The sequence below is a fragment of the Triticum aestivum genome, chromosome 3D, assembly GCF_018294505.1.
Source record: "Triticum aestivum cultivar Chinese Spring chromosome 3D, IWGSC CS RefSeq v2.1, whole genome shotgun sequence".
NCBI classification, from domain to species: domain Eukaryota; kingdom Viridiplantae; phylum Streptophyta; class Magnoliopsida; order Poales; family Poaceae; genus Triticum; species Triticum aestivum.
Window position 1 is genome coordinate 123021376 of NC_057802.1, and position 20473 is coordinate 123041848.

A 20473-nucleotide genomic window follows, 5' to 3' on the forward strand; every position below is an offset into this window, starting at 1 on the left:
TAGACCTATGGGTCCATAGTGATTAGCTACATGGCTCTCTCTCTTTGATCTCCAATACAATGTTCTCCTCGGAGTTCTATTCGATGTAATCTTCTTTTGTGGTGTGTTTGTTGGGATCCGATGAATTGTGGGTTTATGATTAGATTATTCATTGAAAGCAATCGAATCTTTTCTGAACTTTATTATGTGTGATTATTATAGCTATGTAATGCTTTCTGATCTATGAGTTTTCTTTGGCCAAGTTGATGAGTAGATCTTCAGTGTTAGTGCTGCATAGTAGTAGGTTCAATCTTGCCTATCCTCACCCAGTGACAGAAGGGGTAGAGAGGCACGTATTTGTATTATTGATACTATGGGGAAAACGATGGGGTTTAATCATATTGCTTGGTTTTACTTGTCTACATTATGTCATCTTGCTTAAAGGCGTTACTCTGTTTGTCATGAACTTAATATCATAGATGCATGCTCGATAGCGGTCGATTGGTGGAGTAATTGTAGTAGATGTAGGCAGGAGTCGGTCTACTTGTCACGGACGTAATGCCTAGTGCGTGATCATGCCATGAATAACGTCATAACTATGTGATTTTCTATCAATTGCCCAACAGTAATTTGTTTACCCACTGTATGTAATTTTTATGAGAGAGATGCCTCTAGTGAAAACTATGCCCCCCCGGTCTATTTTATTCATATTACAAAAACCAAAAATACCTTGCTGCAATTTGTTTACTTTTATTTTACTTTACAATTTATCTATCACCTACTATCAAATTCGATCCTTGCAATTAACGAGTACAAGGGGATTGACAACCCTCTTGCCCGCGTTGGGTGCAAGTATTTGCTCTTATGTGTGTAGGTACTGTCGACGGTTGTTTGCATGGATCTCCTATTGGTTCAATAACCTTGGTTCTCCACTGAGGGAAATACTATCATCTACTATATTGCTTCACCCTTCCTCTTCGGGGAAAATCCCAACGCTGCTCACAAGTAGCACGGGTACACAAATTACTGTTGGGAAATTGATAGAATAGTGCATAGTTATGATGTTATTCATGGCATGATAAGTACATAGGCATTACATCCGTGACACGTAGACCGATACGATACTACTATTACTCCACTTCGAGAGCGCTTTTATGCTTGCCTCTCTAGGTATTAAGTTCATGACAAACAGAGTAATGCATGAAGCATGATGACATAATGTAGACATAATAAAACTAATCAATATGATCAAACCCCGTCGCTTTATCCTTAGTAGCAACAATACAATACATACCTCGCTACCCCTCCTATCACAGAGTGAGGACACCGCAAGATTTAAACTACCACAAAGCACATCTCCCACTGAAGATAAATCAATCTAGTTGGCTAAACCAAACGGATAGATTGGAGAGAAATACAAAGCTATAACAATCACACATAGTAAAGTTCAGAAATAACTCAGTTACTTTTAATGAACAATCTGATCATAAACCCACAACTCATCGGATCCCAACAAACGCACTGCAAAAAGATTACATCGAATCGATCTCCGAAGAGAACATCGTATTAAAGATCAGAGAGAGAGAGAGAGAAGAGCCATCTAGCTACTGCTATGGACCCATAGGTCCTGTGGGGAACTACTCACACATCATCGGAGGTGCAACAAGGTTGATGTAGAAGCCCTCCGTGATCGATTCCCCCTCCGACAGAGTACCGGCGGAGGCCTCCAGATGGGATCGCGGAAGAATAGAGGCTTGCGGCGGCTGAATAATTGTTTCGGGTCTCGCTCTGTTTTTTTTTTGCAATATTTGAGAATTTATAGCAGTGGAATTAGGTCAGACGGAGCCACGAGGGGCCCACAAGACATCAAGGCGCGCTTACCCCCCTGGGCGCACCCTGTTATCTTGTCGTCTCCTCGGCTGGCTTCTGGTCCTCTCCCGAAACTTCTAGGGTCCCTCCTGGTCCAGAAAAAAGTCATTTTTTTGGTCATGTTTGGACTCTGTTTGGTAGGGATTTTCGGTAAAACCAAAAACATTCATAACACAACAACTCACACTAGGCACTGGGTTAATAGGTTAGTTCCAAAAAAATATAACATTGCATATAAAGCATACAAGATTGATAATATAATAATATGAAATAATAAAAAATTATAGATAAGTCGAAGATGTATCAGTGGCCGGCTCCAAAGCCGCTTTCGCCTTGCCCATGGCGCGCATTGCGAGTCGCCGAGTTGATCTTCCGGGCGGCCGCCACCATTGGATCCTCCCGCTTCATCTCTGGTAACAATACAAATGGATCCATGTGGCGGCGGGCGGTGAAAGGGGCTGGAACGTGGGTAGATGATGGTGACGGTCAAATGGAAAGGGTGGGAATGTGCGGGCTTTGGCGCGAAACAGTGCGGGTATGGCCAATGTCCAGGCTCCGGATAGGGTCTTGGGCGGGCGTCGGAGTCCTACGTGATGGAGATCCGGACTCCCGCAAACATCCCCTAGCTCTGTATCCAATTTGCAAAAAATTATACACCCAGACGCGTAGCCGGACATTTACGGCACCACGATGGATCGAAAAAACATTCAGACATATTGATTTGGACGTTTTGCGGGCGTTTTAGATTCAGTTCTCTGTCATTGATCTTACATGAAAAATCGTGTGAGTATCTTTTTTATGCTCGATTTAGATGTGCAATAAAGCACTTGTACGTCTCGATTACTCAGTTCGAGCTCCATAGCACACGTGGACGAGACTGGCCAGTCCATCTCGTGGTATCTTTTTTCCTCTCTTATTATAGACCCATATCGTGGTATCTCGCGTTGCGTACCCGCAGCCCACGCCATCCCCCCCTTCCCCAAGCGTAGACATCTCGCACGCTCTTCTCCCCCACTGCAGCACGGCTCCGCTCGCGACGCGGCGGCGGCCGAGCCTCCTCCCGACCAGGAGACGATAAATCGGGGAGAAGAGAGGAGAAATACCCCAAGCTAAATCGCTCCGCGAAGCTCAGGTTAGCAGCCCCCCCGCCCCCTTCCGCGATCTACACAAGCAAGCTTGAAGAACCCGGATCTCGCTTTATTCCTTAAGTAGATTATTCCTCGCGAGTCGCAGCGATTATTTTGCCGATCGGCGGTGAAAAGAAATTAGTATAACCCTTTTGAAGTACTGGAAACTCGAACTGTTCTGGAAGTTTGGGTTGGTCCGAGGGAACAAATGGTAAAGAAATCAAAGGAATCGACTTTGTTTCCATTTCTGCCGCTGATACTCTGGCTGATGAATTGCCAGAGCAGCGATACATACAGCTTCGGACCATCAGATCTTACCGGAGCCTCATTTCTTGGATTGGGCTGGATTCAAGGAGTAGTAGTAGCTTTTCAAATGCCTCAATGGTGTACTACCTCCGGCCGGGTTCATTAGTCCTCTCGTATTTTGTCAAATTCTGACTGTAAATTTGATTGATAAAATACTCTCTCCGTTCCGAAATACTTGTTCATTTGAACTAAAACCATGAGAAGTATTTCGGAGCGAAGGAAGTATGTAGTAAAAATAAGAGGATCATTCGAAACTTCTTTTGAATAAGAATTTATTGATATAAATTTTATAATATTTAACTTAAATTTTGCTAGTTAAATCTATGGTCAAAATTTGACACAAAATACAATGGGAACTGGTAAAGCTGGACGGAGGTAGTACGGCACTGTTATGCCTCTACCCCGGGCCACTGTCGTCTTTAGCGACAACGTCAGTGCGGTCTACATGTCTACGAACCTGGTTCAACAACCGCGACTGTTGTTGAACCGGGTTCGGACCGCGCTGACGTTGTTGCAGAAGACGACAACGACCCGGGGTAGGGTGTGTTGCAGTTCTGACATGAGTTGACGACGGCTCGGTTCTCGGCTTCAGTGCTCTATCGAGAACCACTTCGCCCGCAATTGCGTTGCCCTTGGACACATTCGTGTGCTCCATGTGCCTTCCTTCTGACAGTTCGCCGACATATTCACCAATGGGCGGCCGCCCCCCTTGTTCTTGGACTTCCAGTCCAGCGTCAACATCTGAAAATCTCCCGTTGTGTCTGCGGGCCCCGGCGGGGGGGGGGGGGGGGGGGGGGTGGGGTTATTCTGTTATCCCTTACCATATTTAGCGCATGCGCAATTAGAGACATCAGGCCATTATGTAGGAAGATTGTAACTGGAATTATTTTCCTGTACGTCACGTGCAATCCGCTATATATAGAAGGTCATGATTGTGGCATGTATTCTCAAACTTTCAGGCACTAGTGACTTTGCTGATAGGTACACAAAACTTTGGAGAGCATCGCCCATGCGGCGGCGTTAATGAATGAAGATGCAATACTGAATTGGCTGTGTTGCACTGTATATACACAGTTACATACACACTTAGATGTCCTGGTTCCAACAGTTCAATTAACTCTGTCCTCTTTAGCATTTTGAGCTTCTACTTGCAATGCATCCAGTTCCTAGTTACCCAGATTACTCAGTTACATCATAAGCAGCAGGCCTTAGTAATTCACACCTTTAATTTCCCTGCAGATATCAACTTGAAGTCACCTCCAGCCTCCTGCTTCGCCATAAAGTATTGTTCCTTCTCTCAGTTGCACCATCTATAACTTGAATCTTTCCTATGATGACAAACGTTGGTGTGCTGCATTTCTATTTCGTGATCATTTGCTATATACTTCAGTGCGGGAGAAGGATGCCTGCTGGGAGTACGGCGACAAGCTAGACGGGAACAGGGTCCGGTGCAGATTCTGCCAAAAGGTTATCAATGGTGGAATAAGCAGGTTCAAGTTTCATCTGTCTCAAATTCCGAGCAAAGGCGTCAACCCTTGCGTCAGGGTGACTGATGATGTCAGGGAAAAGGTGATCGCTCTCATAGAAGCCAAGGAATCACACAGGGAGCTTGAGCTTCTCAAGAGGAAACGTGTTGCTGAATTGTCAGTGCTTCCGAAAAGAACACGGGAACTTCCATCTCAGCCTTCCTCCCCAGGGCTGCCTACTTCGCCGCCTATTATTCCTGCATTCGAGCCGAGTCAGCTCCTTGGCCTGGAAGTGCCTGCTCCGGTACTTAGACTGTCTAGTGCTGCCACCAAGCCCCGTCCGGCTTCGGGATTGGAAGTGGAACGGTGCATTGCTGAATTCTTTTTTGAGAATAAGTTGGACTATAGTATTGCAGACTCCATTTCATACAAGCATATGATGGACACACTTGTTGGGCAGGAATTCCAAGGGCCATCAGCCGATGTTTTGAGAACAAAATGGCTCCAAAAGCTCAAGTCAGAGGTTTTGCAGAGAACACAAGAGATCAAAAAGGATTGGGTGACTACAGGCTGTACCATATTAGCCGATTCGTGGACTGACAACAAATTGAAAGCCCTAATCAACTTCTCTGTCTCTTCTCCACTAGGGACATTCTTCCTCAAAACAGTAGATGCTTCTCCACACATAAAAAATCACAGAGGGATGTATGAGCTCTTTGATGAAGTGATTCAGGAAGTTGGTCCAGATAATGTTGTTCAGATTATTAGTGATAGGAACATAAACTACGGTAATATTGATAAACTCATAATGCAGAACTACAACACCATTTTCTGGTCTCCCTGCACTTCGTTTTGTGTAAACTCAATGTTGGATGACTTTTCCAAGATTGATTGGGTTAACCAATGCATATGTCAAGCACAAACAATTACACGATTTGTCTACAACAACAACTGGGTTCTTGATCTTATGAGGAGGTGTATGGCAGGGCAGGAGCTTGTTTGCTCAGGGATTACAAAATCTGTTTCAGATTTCCTCACTCTGCAGTCACTGTTGAAGCACAGATCAAAGCTGAAGCAAATGTTTCACAGCTCTGAGTATGTATCTTCTCCATATGCAAATAGATCTCTAAGTATTTCCTGCGTTGAGATCCTCAGTGACGATGAGTTTTGGCGAGCAGTCGAAGAGATAGCGGCTGTTTCAGAACCTCTACTGAGGGTCATGAGGGATGTCTCAGGAGGCAAGGCTGCCATTGGTTATATATACGAGTCTATGACAAAGGTGATGGATTCTATTAGAACATACTACATAATGGATGAAGGCAAATGCAAGTCATTTCTGGATATTGTGGAGCAGAAATGGCTGGTGGAGCTGCATTCGCCTCTTCATTCAGCAGCTGCTTTTCTGAACCCAAGCATCCAGTATAATCCAGAAGTCAAATTTTTCACTACTATCAAGGAGGAGTTCTACCATGTCCTGGATAAAGTGCTTACAGTCCCAGATCAAAGGCAGGGTATCACTTCGGAACTGCATGCTTTTCGCAAGGCACAAGGAATGTTCGCCTCTAACATTGCTAAAGAGGCCCGCAACAACACCTCCCCAGGTTTCTCCCTTTCGCACTGAAATTTTGTACTTTAAATATTTCCTGAGTACTTCTGTGTTTTGAGCCCCTCTAAGCACTAGATATATTGACACTTATTTGTCGCACACCGTAATCGTAGTTTCAGTTTAGCGACATTAGTTGAAGTTGCTGCAAAGTCATCCTATCTGTCTTCCATGCACAATCACGACGCTCTGCTCCATTTCCCCTAATCTGGATTTATTCAAATGACCTTTTTGCTTCTCAGGGATGTGGTGGGAACAATATGGTGATTCAGCGCCAGCATTACAACACTGTGCCGTAAGAATAGTGAGTCAGGTCTGCAGCACCCTGACCTTCCAAAGGGACTGGACCATCATCCTCCATAGCCACTCCGAGAAGCGCAACAAGCTGAACAAGGAGGCACTGGCCGACCAAGCCTATGTGCACTACAATCTCACGCTCCACTCCGACTCCAAAACGACGGCGAAGAAGAAAGCAGAGGGCGATCCGATCGCGTTGGACGACATCGACATGACCTCGCCGTGGGTGGAGGATTCGGACGGTCCGAGCCTGACCCAGTGGCTCGACAGGTTCCCGTCGGCCTTGGATGGTGGAGACTTGAACACCAGGCAGTTTGGTGGATCCATCTTTGGCACCAACGATCTTTTCGGCTTATGACAGACAGTATGCGGATTCTGTTGTGCTCACTGTATTTTTGGATAGTTGAAGGGGCAGTGTTCGCTGCATCTGCATGTTTTCTGATCTTTATTTGGTTGGTCTTTAGTGGACTACATAGACTGTAGATTCATGTCAAGGTGAATCGTACCAGAAACTGGAGTAGAGTAGGGGCCATGATAATGAAAATTTTGGTGGCCATTTCATTTTCCCGTGACTATGAATGATGTTCTGCCGACAATTCTGTGAAACCTGAGAATCAGAGTATAGACCATGGAACTGGAATTATTACAAAAATGTCATAGGTTAGATATTTTGTGAACAATTACGGCGTGTATTCACGAAAACAAAATTTACAAGATAACTACGGAAAGCTGGTAGGTTAAACCAACCACGCAGGTGAGGCCACTGGTCTTTGTCGACGTGCACTATCCGCTCATCAGTGTCTTGAGAAATAATTCCAAGTCGAATGATGACGATGCCGTGGTAGACCTTATCCGACTACGTCTTGATCTTATCCTCTCCCAACAATAAAGAAGACAACTAAATCAGTTGTTTGTTATAGAAAAAAAAAACCATCGCCATCTCTGCCTCTCAATAAAAATGGCATAAAGGCAAGGCGAGGCAAGCAGATCGCACTGAAGGCAGTAGTGCAGCAGACCAGTTCTACACTTCCAACGCACGCAAGAAAATCCTCCAGGTTCATCTACAGCATAGGAAGCGGGGAGATGGAAGGGAGCAGCAGCCGGACGCCAGAGATAACCATCGTCCCGGCGCCTAGGCCGGCGGCGGGCGGTGGCGGTGGCGGTGGCGCCGTGGACGCGGTGAAGGCGGCGAGCAAGGAGCCCATCAGCCCGGGCTCGCCTTCCCCGGCCAGCAAGGTGCGCCCCGGCGCCGTCTCCCTGCCCGGGTGGAAGCTCGACTCCCTCTGCAAGGAGTCCAGCTCGCCGCCGGCCATGATGGCGCGCTTCCCCTATTTCTGAAGCCACGCGGGCATCCTTGTCATCCTTTGCTAGTACTAGTATTTTCTGGCTGGTATATGTATAAGTTTGCAGCGGCAGTTTTGCTGCTCGTTCCTTCCGGCGATGTCATGTAGAACTCGTATCGTGGTTGTAATCGTTCTCGCAAGAGTTCTGGCGTGTCTTTGTGGTTGCTTTGAACTTAATCATGCACGTGTATGTTTTGGTTTCGGAGTTTGTGTATGATCTTGTGAACTTTAATCCTCCAAATAATGTATAGATGACAATATAAAAACGCGCAATACTGTTCTTTTTTAGAGAAAAGGCATACACTTATAACTTTATAAAGAAGGTCAACATGTGGAATTCACCCGTACATCCAACAGTCTAACACCGGACCACACATTAGTTACCAAGTTTAGATACTGCACATGCAGCATGCAGTAAAAACACAATAAGATGCCCACAACTGGACCCTAGGTCGGAGAAGCTAGATCCTGCTGAGAAAGAGAGAACGCCATGGCACGAACGAGCGAGATCAGCAGCTCAGTTTCCTCTAGGTCACCCTCTTGGTCAATGATTTCCACTGCAGTAGAAAGAATAATAATTTGAACAGAGAGTAAACTTGTTTCTGGTAGTCCATAAAACCCAACACGTTGCAAAATAAAAAAATCGAACCAAAATAAACACCTGATTTGCCTCAATAAAGACCTATCAGCAACCGGAGCTCATTGAAAGAGGTGGGCTCCCATGTCACATACGACCAAATCAACACGAGAACATGATGGCTAAGTCACATTTAGAAATGCGTCCGAGCATCACACAAAACACAAAGATCAAAATCAAGGCCATTACGCTTACGAACTTGGTCACCGCTGACAAACGAGCACAAATAGATTGCGACATGAAGGTTTTAATTTTGAGAGGAACTCTAGGACGCGACACATCTATGAACTTGGTAGTAGGAGAACCCTCTATCAATCTGGAATAAAGAGATTTAACTGTAAAACAACCAGAAGCAGCATGAGGCTGGATCACCGAATCTGCCGACTCCGAGAGCGTGGGAGAGATGGTAGCAAGACAGTGCCAGTTCTCCAACTCTTTAGGAGACAGCACACGTTGAAGATCCAGATCCCAATTATTAAGGAAAAGTTTTGAGATGAAACTATTAGCATAGTAAGAAAACAAAACAGAGAAAGAGGAGCATGAAGATGAGCCACCATGCCACCAATCAAGCCAAAAACGAAGACTCGCCATTGCCGACAACAAATGTGGAGGACGGATAGGTGTAACATTCCGAGAATCATGCTACAGTAATCCCCCGTTGGTGGTGCCATGTCATCACTCCTACTGTTGCTAATCCTCATTTGCTTTTGAACTCAATTCAAATTAAAATTAAAATTTAAAGTTAAAATTCAATTTTCTCAAACATGAAAACTAATATGTTCAAAGTGTGGCAAATAATCCATAACTAATATTGGTGGTGAACCAACATTTTGCAAAATGTCTAAGTGCCCTAAACTGAATAAACAGTGGCTAAAACAAATAGATTAAATGCCTTTTTGAATTATAAAAGTGGCAAACTATTTCAAAAGCCTCACAATTCTTTTTTTGGCAGTGCCAACTAGTGCAATTTAATTATGTGATCAAGTCCCACATTTTACAGAATCCTTTTGGCGGCTCTACTATTGCAAAGCATTTTTCTGTAAAAAGAAAAGAGCAAAAGAAAGGAAAAAGAAGAAGCCCTCCCTTGCCCCACTGGGCTTTAGCCCACCCCAGCAAGCTGGCCCACCTCCCCCCCCCCCCCCCGCACGGTCGATCCCCTTCCTCACTGCTCCTCCGACCGGGGCGCGTCCCCGCCGGACCAGGTGCGCCGCCCCGCACTGCTACGTCGCCAGCGAGGGGATAAGGGCAGCCCCGACGCCTCGGGCTCCCTCCCCACTCGCCCACTCCACCCAGCTCCCCAACTCCTCTCGTCCTCCCCCATAACCCTAGCCCCCTCACTCGCTCGCACGCGTCTCGCCTCTCTCTTTTCCCCATCTCGCCCGAGAGCTCGTCACCGTCCTCCGTCGATCCCGCGCCCTCCGTCACCGCCTTGCCTCGCCGAGATGTCGTGAGGCTTTGCCATCGTCTCCTTTGTCGACTGTGGCCAGCCATTCAAGCCGGGAGCCACCGAGTCGAGCCCGGCGACCTCTTCTTCCCCTACGGCCATCTTCGACTCCGGCGATGGTTCCAGCGACGACAAGCCTCCCCGAGCCCATTTGAGCTCACCTAGAGGGCCCGGTGAGCAGTCGCCGTCCTTTCCCCTCTCTTCCCGCGCGTTTTCGTGGCCGTAGTGGTCGCATTGGAGATGCCCGGACGCTCCGCCGCGGATCTCGTCGCCGTCCTTTCCCCTCTCTTCCCGCGCGTTTTCGTCGCCGTAGTGGTCGCATTGGAGATGCCCGGACGCCCCGTCGCGGATGTCGTCGCCGGCGAGACTTCGGTGACCAAATGGTCACGGGCATGTTTCCGTTGGACTCGCCGCGTCGAGTAGGGCCCGACTAGCCCTTCCGTTTGCCCGATAGCGCGCCACATCGCCATTGCCGATGCTCGCCCGAAACACCCTGCCGCCGGCGCGTCGTACCGCTCGTCTTCGGCCACCGCAGCCACGAAACCACCACCAATCGACGCGCCGTCGTCTTGCCGTTCTAACGCGCTCGACCGCGATCAAAATGATGCCCTGTGGTCGATTTCTGACGATGCCCGACGAGCGCCACCGCGAACGAGCTCGCCAGCGTGATTCCGACGAGTCATTGGCCGTCGCTGAGTTGGCCTGACGTGTGGGTCCCCCTGTGTCGCTGACGGGTGGGCCCCATTGACCCATTGACCCGGTCAGCCGCTGACGTGGTCGGCCCCATGTCTCTGACATGTGGGTCCTGCCTGTTTAAACGATTTTAGTTATATAGATAATCTGTTAATTAATTATTTAATTAATTTAAATGCTAATCACTCAATAACAGTAGGTCCCACCCACTAATTAACCTATTTAGTTAATGTAACCCCTCTGTTAAAGCCACAGTCACTGACTAGTGGGTCCCACTGAACCCATAGGTCAGGTTTGACTCTGGTCAGTGAGTGTGTTGACTGCTGATGTCATCCTCGTGTCATGCTGATGTCATATTCCACTTTTGACAATTTTTGAATAAATCCAGAAAATGTCTAAATCTTTTAAAATTCATAGAAAATAAACAGTAGCTCGGATCGAAAAACTTTATACATGAAAGTTGCTCAGAAAAATCCAACGAATCCGAATACGTGGTCCGTTCATCTGTCGCATGCCCCTAGCATGCTGAACATGGAACCGTCCCCTCTCTTTCGTCTGTTTGGAAAATACCAAACACCGGGAAAACCCCTTAGGATGTTTTCCCTCTCCGTTTACAACATGTAGTCCTGCGTTAGAACACCCCTAGCTCTGCATATCGCCATGTTATGCTTTATGATGCTTTGTTTGCTTTATATTTATTGTTTCTTCCCCCTCTTCTCTCCGGTAGACCCCGAGACAGGTGCTGCCCCTTGATACGTCTCCAACGTATCTATAATTTTTGATTGCTCCATGCTATATTATCTTCTGTTTTGGACATTATTGGGCTTTATTATTCACTTTTATATTATTTTTGGGACTAACCTATTAACCGGAGGCCCAGGCCAGAATTGCTGTTTTTTTGCCTATTTCAGATTTTCGCAGAAAAAGAATATCAAACGGAGTCCAAACGGAATGAAACCTTCGGGAACGTGATTTTTGGAACGAACATGATCCAGGAGACTTGGACCCTACGTCAAGGAAGCTTCCAGGAGGCCACGAGGTAGGAGGCGCGCCTACCCCCCCCCCAGGGCGCGCCCTCCACCCTCGTGGGCCCCCTGTTGCTCCACCGATGTACTCCTTCCTCCTATATATACCTACGTACCCCCAAACGATCAGATACGGAGCCAAAAACCTAATTCCACCGCCGCAACCTTCTGTACCCACGAGATCCCATCTTGGGGCCTGTTCCGGAGCTCTGCCGGAGGGGGCATCCATCATGGAGGGCTTCTACATCAACACCATAGCCTCTTCGATGAAGTGTGAGTAGTTTACCTTAGACCTTTGGGTCCATAGTTATTAGCTAGATGGCTTCTTCTCTCTTTTTGGATCTCAATACAATGTTCTCCCCCTCTCTCGTGGAGATCTATTCGATGTAATCTTCCTTTTGCGGTGTGTTTGTTGAGACCGATGAATTCTGGGTTTATGATCAAGTTTATCTAAGAACAATATTTGAATCTTCTGAATTCTTTTATGTATGATTGGTTATCTTTGCAAGTCTCTTCGAATTATCAGTTTGGTTTGGCCTACTAGATTGATCTTTCTTGCAATGGGAGAAGTGCTTAGCTTTGGGTTCAATCTTGTGGTGTCCTTTCCCAGTGACAGTAGGGGCAGCAAGGCACGTATAGTATTGTTGCCATTGAGGATAACAAGATGGGGTTTTTATCATATTGCATGAATTTATCCCTCTACATCATGTCATCTTGCTTAAGGCGTTACTCTGTTCTTATGAACTTAATACTCTAGATGCATGCTGGATAGCGGTCGATGTGTGGAGTAATAGTAGTAGATGCAGGCAGGAGTCGGTCTACTTGTCTCGGACGTGATGCCTATATACATGATCATACCCAGATATTCTCATAACTATGCTCAATTCTGTCAATTGCTCAACAGTAATTTGTTCACCCACCGTAAAATACTTATGCTCTTGAGAGAAGCCACTAGTGAAACCTATGGCCCCCGGGTCTATCTTCATCTTCCAACACTTAGTTATTTCCTTTGCTTTTTTACTTTACTTTTATTTTACTTTGCATCTTTATCACAAAAATACCAAAAATATTATCCTATCATATCTATCAGATCTCACTCTCGTAAGTGACCATGTAGGGATTGACAACCCCTTATCACGTTGGTTGCGAGGATTTATTTGTTTTGTGTAGGTGCGAGGGACTCGCGTGTAGCCCCCTACTGGATTGATACCTTGGTTCTCAAAAACTGAGGGAAATACTTACGCTACTTTGCTGCATCACCCTTTCCTCTTCAAGGGAAAACCAACGCAGTGCTCAAGAGGTAGCAAGAAGGATTTCTGGTGCCGTTGCCGGGGAGTCTACGCAAAAGTCAACATACCAAGTACCCATCACAAACCCTTATCTCCCGCATTACATTATTTGCCATTTGCCTCTCGTTTTCCTCTCCCCCACTTCACCCTTGCCGTTTTATTTGCCTCCTCTTTTCCGGTTGCCTCTTTTTGTTCACTTTTCCCTTGCCATGTCGGAACCAAAAAGAGTTGGGGTTCCTCTCCCAAGTTTTAGCACTTTAGACAATCTTGCTATCTTATCTAAACTCATAAATAAAAATACTGTGGAAAAACCTGCCGGAGTTATCAATGAAAACCTTAGCAACTTTGATGAAGAAGATTCTGGAATATTTCGTTATTTACTCGATGAATCTTTGAAAGATGCTTGGGATAGGCTATTATGGATCCGGGCTAGCTATGTACCTCAATACCAAATTGAGGTTTACTTAAAGAGCTTTTATGTTGGGTTGCCCGCTTCGTTCAAACAAGTTTTAGACTCTATTTTTGATGAGGGTTTTCTCGAAGGGAACCCCATAGATACCTATGAAAAGATGAAAACTATATTTGGGCACCCCATTAACGAGAAAGTTGAAATCACATCTCTTTTGCTTTCTTACCAAAACGAATCTATCAAAGAGATAAAAGCTAGCCTAGATGCCAATTTCCGCAACATACTTAATCTTTCTTCTATCATTAATGGCCATATACTTTGTCAAAATAGAAAGATTAATTCCATAGATAACAAGTTTGCTCTCTTTTTCCCTAAAACCAAAGATGGCAATACCTAGATCTATCCTTGCTATTATGCCTAGCTAGGGGCGTTAAACGATAGCGCTTGTTGGGAGGCAACCCAATTTTATTTTTAGTTTTTTTTTTTGCTTTTTGCTTATGTTTAGGAATAAATATTTGATATAGCCTCTGGTTAGATGTGTTTTTATGTTTTAATTGGTGTTTGTGCCAAGTTAAACCTATAGGATCTTCTTGGATGATAGTTATTTGATCTTGCTGTAATTTCCAGAAACTTTCTGTTCACGAAAACAATTGTTAAAAATCACCAGAACGTGATAAAATATTGATTCCAATTGCTGCTGATCAATAAACAAATTGTCTAGGTCTTCCTATTTTGGCTGATTTTTGGAGTTCCAGAAGTTTGCGTTAGTTACAGATTACTACAGACTGTTCTGTTTTTGACAGATTCTGTTTTTCGTGTGTTGTTTGCTTATTTTGATGAATCTATGGCTAGTAAAATAGTTTATAAACCATAGAGAAGTTGGAATACAGTAGGTTTAACACCAATATAAATAAAGAATGAGTTCATTACAGTACCTTGAAGTGGTCTTTTGTTTTCTTTCGCTAACGGAGCTCACGAGATTTTTTGTTAAGTTTTGTGTTGTGAAGTTTTCAAGTTTTGGATGAAAGATTTGATGGATTATGGAACAAGGAGTGGCAAGAGCCTAAGCTTGGGGATGCCCATGGCACCCCCAAGATAATCTAAGGACACCTAAAAGCCAAAGCTTGGGGATGCCCCGGAAGGCATCCCCTCTTTCGTCTACTTCCATCGGTAAATTTACTTGGAGCTATATTTTTATTCACCACATGATATGTGTTTTGCTTGGAGCGTCTTGTATGATTTGAGTCTTTGCTTTTCAATTTACCACAATCATCCTTGCTGTACACACCTTTTGAGAGAGTCACACATGATTCGGAAACTATTAGAATACTCTATGTGCTTCACTTATATCTTTTGAGTTATATAGTTTTTGCTCTAGTACTTCACTTATATCTTTTAGAGCACGGTGGTGGTTTTGTTTTATAGAAACTATTGATCTCTCATGCTTCACTTAGATTTTTTTGAGAGTCTTAAATAGCATGGTAATTTGCTTAAATAATCCTAATATGCTAGGTATTCAAGAATAGTAAAAAATTCTTATGAGTGTGTTGAATACTATGAGAAGTTTGATACTTGATAATTGTTTTGAGATATGGAGGTAGTAATATTAGAGTCATGCTAGTTGGGTAGTTGTGAATTTGAGAAATACTTGTGTTAAAAGTTTGTGATTCCCGTAGCATGCACGTATGGTGAACCGTTATGTGATGAAGTCGGAGCATAATTTATTTATTGATTGTCTTCCTTATGAGTGGCGGTTGGGGACGAGCGATGGTCTTTTCCTACCAATCTATCCCCCTAGGAGCGTGCGCGTAATATTTTGCTTTGATAACTTGTAGATTTTTGCAATAAGTATATGAGTTCTTTATGACTAATGTTGAGTCCATGGATTATACACACTTTCTTCCTTCCACCATTGCTAGCCTCTCTAATATCGCGCACTTTTCGCCGGTATCATACACCCACCATATACCTTCCTCAAAACAGCCACCATACCTACCTATCATGGAATTTCCATAGCCATTCCGAGATATATTGCCATGCAACTTACCACCGTTTCGTTTATGATGACACGCTCCATCATTGTCATATTGCTTTGCATGATCATGTAGTTGACATTGTATTTGTGGCAAAGCCACCGTTCATAATTCTTTCATACATGTCACTCTTGATTCATTGCATATCTCGGTACACCGCCGGAGGCATACATATAGAGTCATATCTTGTTCTAAGTATTGAGTTGTAATTGTTGAGTTGTAAGAAAATAAAAGTGTGATGATCATCATTTTTAGAGCATTGTCCCAAGTGAGGAAAGGATGATGGATACTATGATTCCCCACAAGTCGGGATGAGACTCCGGACTAAATAAAAAAAAAGAGGCCATAAAAAAAAGAGAAAAGGCCCAAATAAAAAAATGAGAGAAAAAGAGAGAAGGGACAATGTTACTATCCTTTTACCACACTTGTGCTTCAAAGTAGCACCATGATCTTCATGATAGAGAGTCTCCTATGATATCACTTTCATATACTAGTGGGAAATTTACATTATAGAACTTGGCTTGTATATTCCAATGATGGGCTTCCTCAAAATGCCCTAGGTCTTCGTGAACAAGCGAGTTGGATGCACACCCACTTAGTTTCTTTTGTTGAGATTTCATATACTTATAGCTCTAGTGCATCCGTTGCATGGCAATCCCTACTCACTCACATTGATATCTATTGATGGGCATCTCCATAGCCCGTTGATACGCCTAGTTGATGTGAGACTATCTTCTCCTTTTTTGTCTTCTCCACAACCACCATTCTATTCCACATATAGTGCTATGTCCATGGCTCACGCTCATGTATTGCGTGAAGATTGAAAAAGTTTGAGAATGTCAAAAGTATGAAACAATTGCTTGGCTTGTCATCGGGGTTGTGCATGATTTAAATATTTTGTGTGGTGAAGAGAGAGCATAGCCAGACTATATGATTTTGTAGGGATAACTTTCTTTGGCCATGTTATTTTGAGAAGACATAATTGCTTAGTTAGTATGCTTGAAGTATTATTGTTTTCATGTCAATATTAAACTTTTGTCTTGAATCTTTCAGATCTGAATATTCATACCACAATTAAGAAGAATTACATTGAAATAATCCCAAGTAGCACTCCGCATCAAAAATCCTGTTTTTATCATTTACCTACTCGAGGACGAGCAAGAATTAAGCTTGGAGATGCTTGATACGTCTCCAACGTATCTATAATTTTTGATTGCTCCATGCTATATTATCTTCTATTTTGGACATTATTGGGCTTTATTATTCACTTTTATATTATTTTTGGGACTAACCTATTAACCGGAGGCCCAGCCCAGAATTGCTGTTTTTTTTGCCTATTTCAAAGTTTCGCAAAAAAAGAATATCAAACGGAGTCCAAACGGAATGAAACCTTCGGGAACGTGATTTTTGGAACGAACATGATCCAGGAGACTTGGACCCTACGTCAAGGAAGCTTCCAGGAGGCCACGAGGTAGGGGGGCGCGCCTACCCCCCAGGGCGCGCCCTCCACCCTCGTGGGCCCCCTGTTGCTCCACCGACGTACTCCTTCCTCCTATATATACCTACGTACCCCCAAACGATCACATACGGAGCCAAAAACCTAATTCCACCGCCGCAACCTTCTGTACCCACGAGATCCCATCTTGGGGCCTGTTCCGGAGCTCCGCCGGAGGGGGCATCCATCACGGAGGGCTTCTACATCAACACCATAGCCTCTCCGATGAAGTCTGAGTAGTTTACCTCAGACCTTCGGGTCCATAGTTATTAGCTAGATGGCTTCTTCTCTCTTTTTGGATCTCAATACAATGTTCTCCCCCTCTCTTGTGTAGATCTATTCGATGTAGTCTTCTTTTTGCGGTGTGTTTGTTGAGACCAATGAATTGTGGGTTTATGATCAAGTTTATCTATGAACAATATTTGAATCTTCTGAATTCTTTTTTGTATGATTGGTTATCTTTGCAAGTCTCTTTGAATTATCAGTTTGGTTTGGCCTACTAGATTGATCTTTCTTGCAATGGGAGAAGTGCTTAGCTTTGGGTTCAATCTTGCGGTGTCCTTTCCCAGTGACAGTAGGGGCAGCAAGGCACGTATAGTATTGTTGCCATCGAGGATAACAAGATGGTTTTTTATCATATTGCATGAATTTATCCCTCTACATCATGTCATCTTGCTTAAGGCGTTACTCTGTTCTTATGAACTTAATACTCTAGATGCATGCTGGATAGCGGTCGATGTGTGGAGTAATAGTAGTAGATGCAGGCAGGAGTCGGTCTACTTGTCTCGGACGTGATGCCTATATACATGATCATACCTAGATATTCTCATAACTATGCTCAATTCTGTCAATTGCTCAACAGTAATTTGTTCACCCACCGTAAAATACTTATGCTCTTGAGAGAAGCCACTAGTGAAACCTATGGCCCCCGGGTCTATCTTCATCATATTAATCTTCCAACACTTAGTTATTTCCTTTGCTTTTATTTTACTTTGCATCTTTATCACAAAAATACTAAAATATTATCCTATCAGATCTCACTCTCGTAAGTGACCGTGTAGGGATTGACAACCCCTTATCGCGTTGGTTGCGAGGATTTATTTGTTTTGTGTTGGTGCGAGGGACTCGCGCGTAGCCTCCTACTGGATTGATACCTTGGTTCTCAAAAACTGAGGGAAATACTTACGCTACTTTGCTGCATCACCCTTTCCTCTTCAAGGGAAAACCAACGCAGTGCTCAAGAGGTAGCACCCCTGTGATCGACTATTTCTCCGATGACCCTTCTTCCTTTGCAGCAGAGCTTCCAGGCAAGCCAACCCCTCTTGATCATTTCGATATCGCCCATTCCATTCTCTCTCATGCTTGCATTAGATTTTGCTATTGTACTTGATTGCTCCTATTCTGATGCATAGCCTGTTTTTGTTACCTACTTTCATACCTTACCTGCTTATCCTAAACTGCTTAGTTTAGGTTGATTAGTGATCCATCAGTGACCCCCACCTTGTCCTAGGTGCCCTGCTTTATGTTTGATGACTCGATCAATGTGATCGACGTCCAGGCCCCGACACCGCACATCACCCCTCCCCCCTTAGTTGTACGACTCTGCAGAGTTACTATCAAGTGCCGAGGGTGATACCTCGTCAGCACTTCTGATGTTAACCCTGTAGTGTAGCTATTCGGTCGCGATCATCAAGGGTGATTCCTCCTACACCATTCCCGATAACGATTCTGTCGTGCAACCCCTCAAGTGTGGACCATCGAGGGTGATTCCTCTGAGTCCACCTTGACGGTTACATCGAGTGGGAATCCATCGAGGGTGATTCCTCAGGTTTCCCCCTTGCTGTTTTGGACACACGGTTACTTCGACTTACCACAGAACCATGATGACATCGGGTCGGCCCCGAGGGGTACCCGCGAGTGATGTGAAGTCGGATTGATCTGGATGATACCTGCAAGTTTTCCATGCGGCGCGGCCAGGCATTCTTATCCCTTGCCGCAAGTCCATGAGACGGGGCGACGGGACCACATATCTGTAGGGGAACGTAGAAGAAATTCAAAATTTTCTACGCATCACCAAGATCAATCTATGGAGTAATCTAGCAACAAGGGGAAGGGGAGTGCATCTACATACCATTGTAGATCGCTAAGCGGAAGCGTTGCAAGAACGCGGATGAAGGAGTCATACTCGTAGCGATTCAGATCGCGGTTGATTCCGATCTAAGCGCCGAACCACGGCGCCTCCGCGTTCAACACACGTGCAGCCCGGTGACGTCTCCCACGCCTTGATCCAGCAAGGAGAGAGGGAGAGGTTGGGGAAGACTCCGTCCAGCAGCAGCACGACGGCGTGGTGGTGGTGCAGCGCGGTACTCCAGCAGGGCTTCGCCAAGCACTACGAGAGACGAGGAGGAAGAGGGGTAGGGCTGCGCCAAGAGGGAGATGTTCTCGTGTCTATGGCAGCCCCAAAACCCCCACTATATATAGGGGAGGGGGAGGGGCTGCGCCCCCATCAAGGGTTCCCCCCAAGGGGTGCGGCCAGCCCTAGATGGGACTTGGAGGGGCGGCCAAAGGGGGAGAGAAGGGGGCGCACCACTAGGTGGGCCTTAGGCCCATCTGAGCCTAGGGTTCCCCCTTCCCCCTTTCCTTGCGCCTTGGGCCTCTTGTGGGGGGGGGGGGCGCACCAGCTCACCTGGGGCTGGTCCCCTCCCACACTTGGCCCACGCAGCCCTCTGGGGCCGGTGGCCCCACCTGGTGGACCCCCGGGACCCTCCCGGTGGTCCCGGTACGTTACCGATAGCACCCGAAACTTTTCCGGTGACCAAAACAGGACTTCCCATATATAAATCTTTACCTCCGGACCATTCCGGAACTCCTCGTGACGTCCGGGATCTCATCCGGGACTCCGAACAACATTCGGTAACCACGTATATCTATTCCCTATAACCCTAGCGTCATCAAACCTTAAGTGTGTAGACCCTACGGGTTCGGGAACCATGCAGACATGACCGAGACGTTCTCCGGTCAATAACCAACAGCGGGATCTGGATACCCAGGTTGGCTCCCACATGTTCCACGATGATCTCATCGGATGAACCACGATGTCGGGGATTCAATCAATCCCGTATACAATTCCCTTTGTCAATCGGTATGTTACTTGCCCGAGATTCGATCGTCGGTATCCCGATACCTTGTTCAATCTCGTTACCGGCAAGTCTCTTTACTCGTTCCGTAACACATCATCCCGTGATCAACTCCTTGGTCACATTGTGCACATTATGATGATGTCCTATCGAGTGGGCCCAGAGAAACCTCTCCGTTTACACGGAGTGACAAATCCCAGTCTTGATTCGTGCCAACCCAACAGACACTTTCGGAGATACCTGTAGTGCACCTTTATAGCCACCCAGTTACGTTGTGACGTTTAGTACACCCAAAGCATTCCTACGGTATCCGGGAGTTGC

At 45.4% G+C, this 20473-nt stretch overlaps 2 protein-coding genes across 2 annotated transcripts; both read left to right on the forward strand.

Annotated features, from left to right (window-relative positions):
- The first annotated feature begins 2805 nt into the window (after positions 1-2805).
- LOC123077805 (uncharacterized) lies at positions 2806-7215 on the forward strand. Its single transcript, XM_044500133.1, has 4 exons — positions 2806-2980; positions 4521-4563; positions 4672-6348; positions 6593-7215. Coding segments are annotated over exons 2-4 (2091 nt in total). The 5' UTR covers positions 2806-2980; positions 4521-4562; the 3' UTR covers positions 7006-7215.
- Positions 7216-7619: 404 nt separating this feature from the next.
- Positions 7620-8191, forward strand: LOC123077806 (uncharacterized). The gene has a single exon (XM_044500134.1). It carries the CDS (start codon positions 7731-7733, stop codon positions 7983-7985), a length of 255 nt encoding a protein of 84 aa, XP_044356069.1. The 5' UTR covers positions 7620-7730; the 3' UTR covers positions 7986-8191.
- The last annotated feature ends 12282 nt before the right edge of the window (positions 8192-20473 follow it).

Bases quoted from the DNA above. Each gene is read 5' to 3' on its own strand.
- LOC123077806 (XM_044500134.1), top strand. From the start codon at position 7,731: ATGGAAGGGAGCAGCAGCCGGACGCCAGAGATAACCATCGTCCCGGCG.
- LOC123077805 (XM_044500133.1), top strand. The intron at 6,349-6,592 runs GTTTCTCCCTTT...TTTGCTTCTCAG, and splicing joins CCGCAACAACACCTCCCCAG to GGATGTGGTGGGAACAATAT.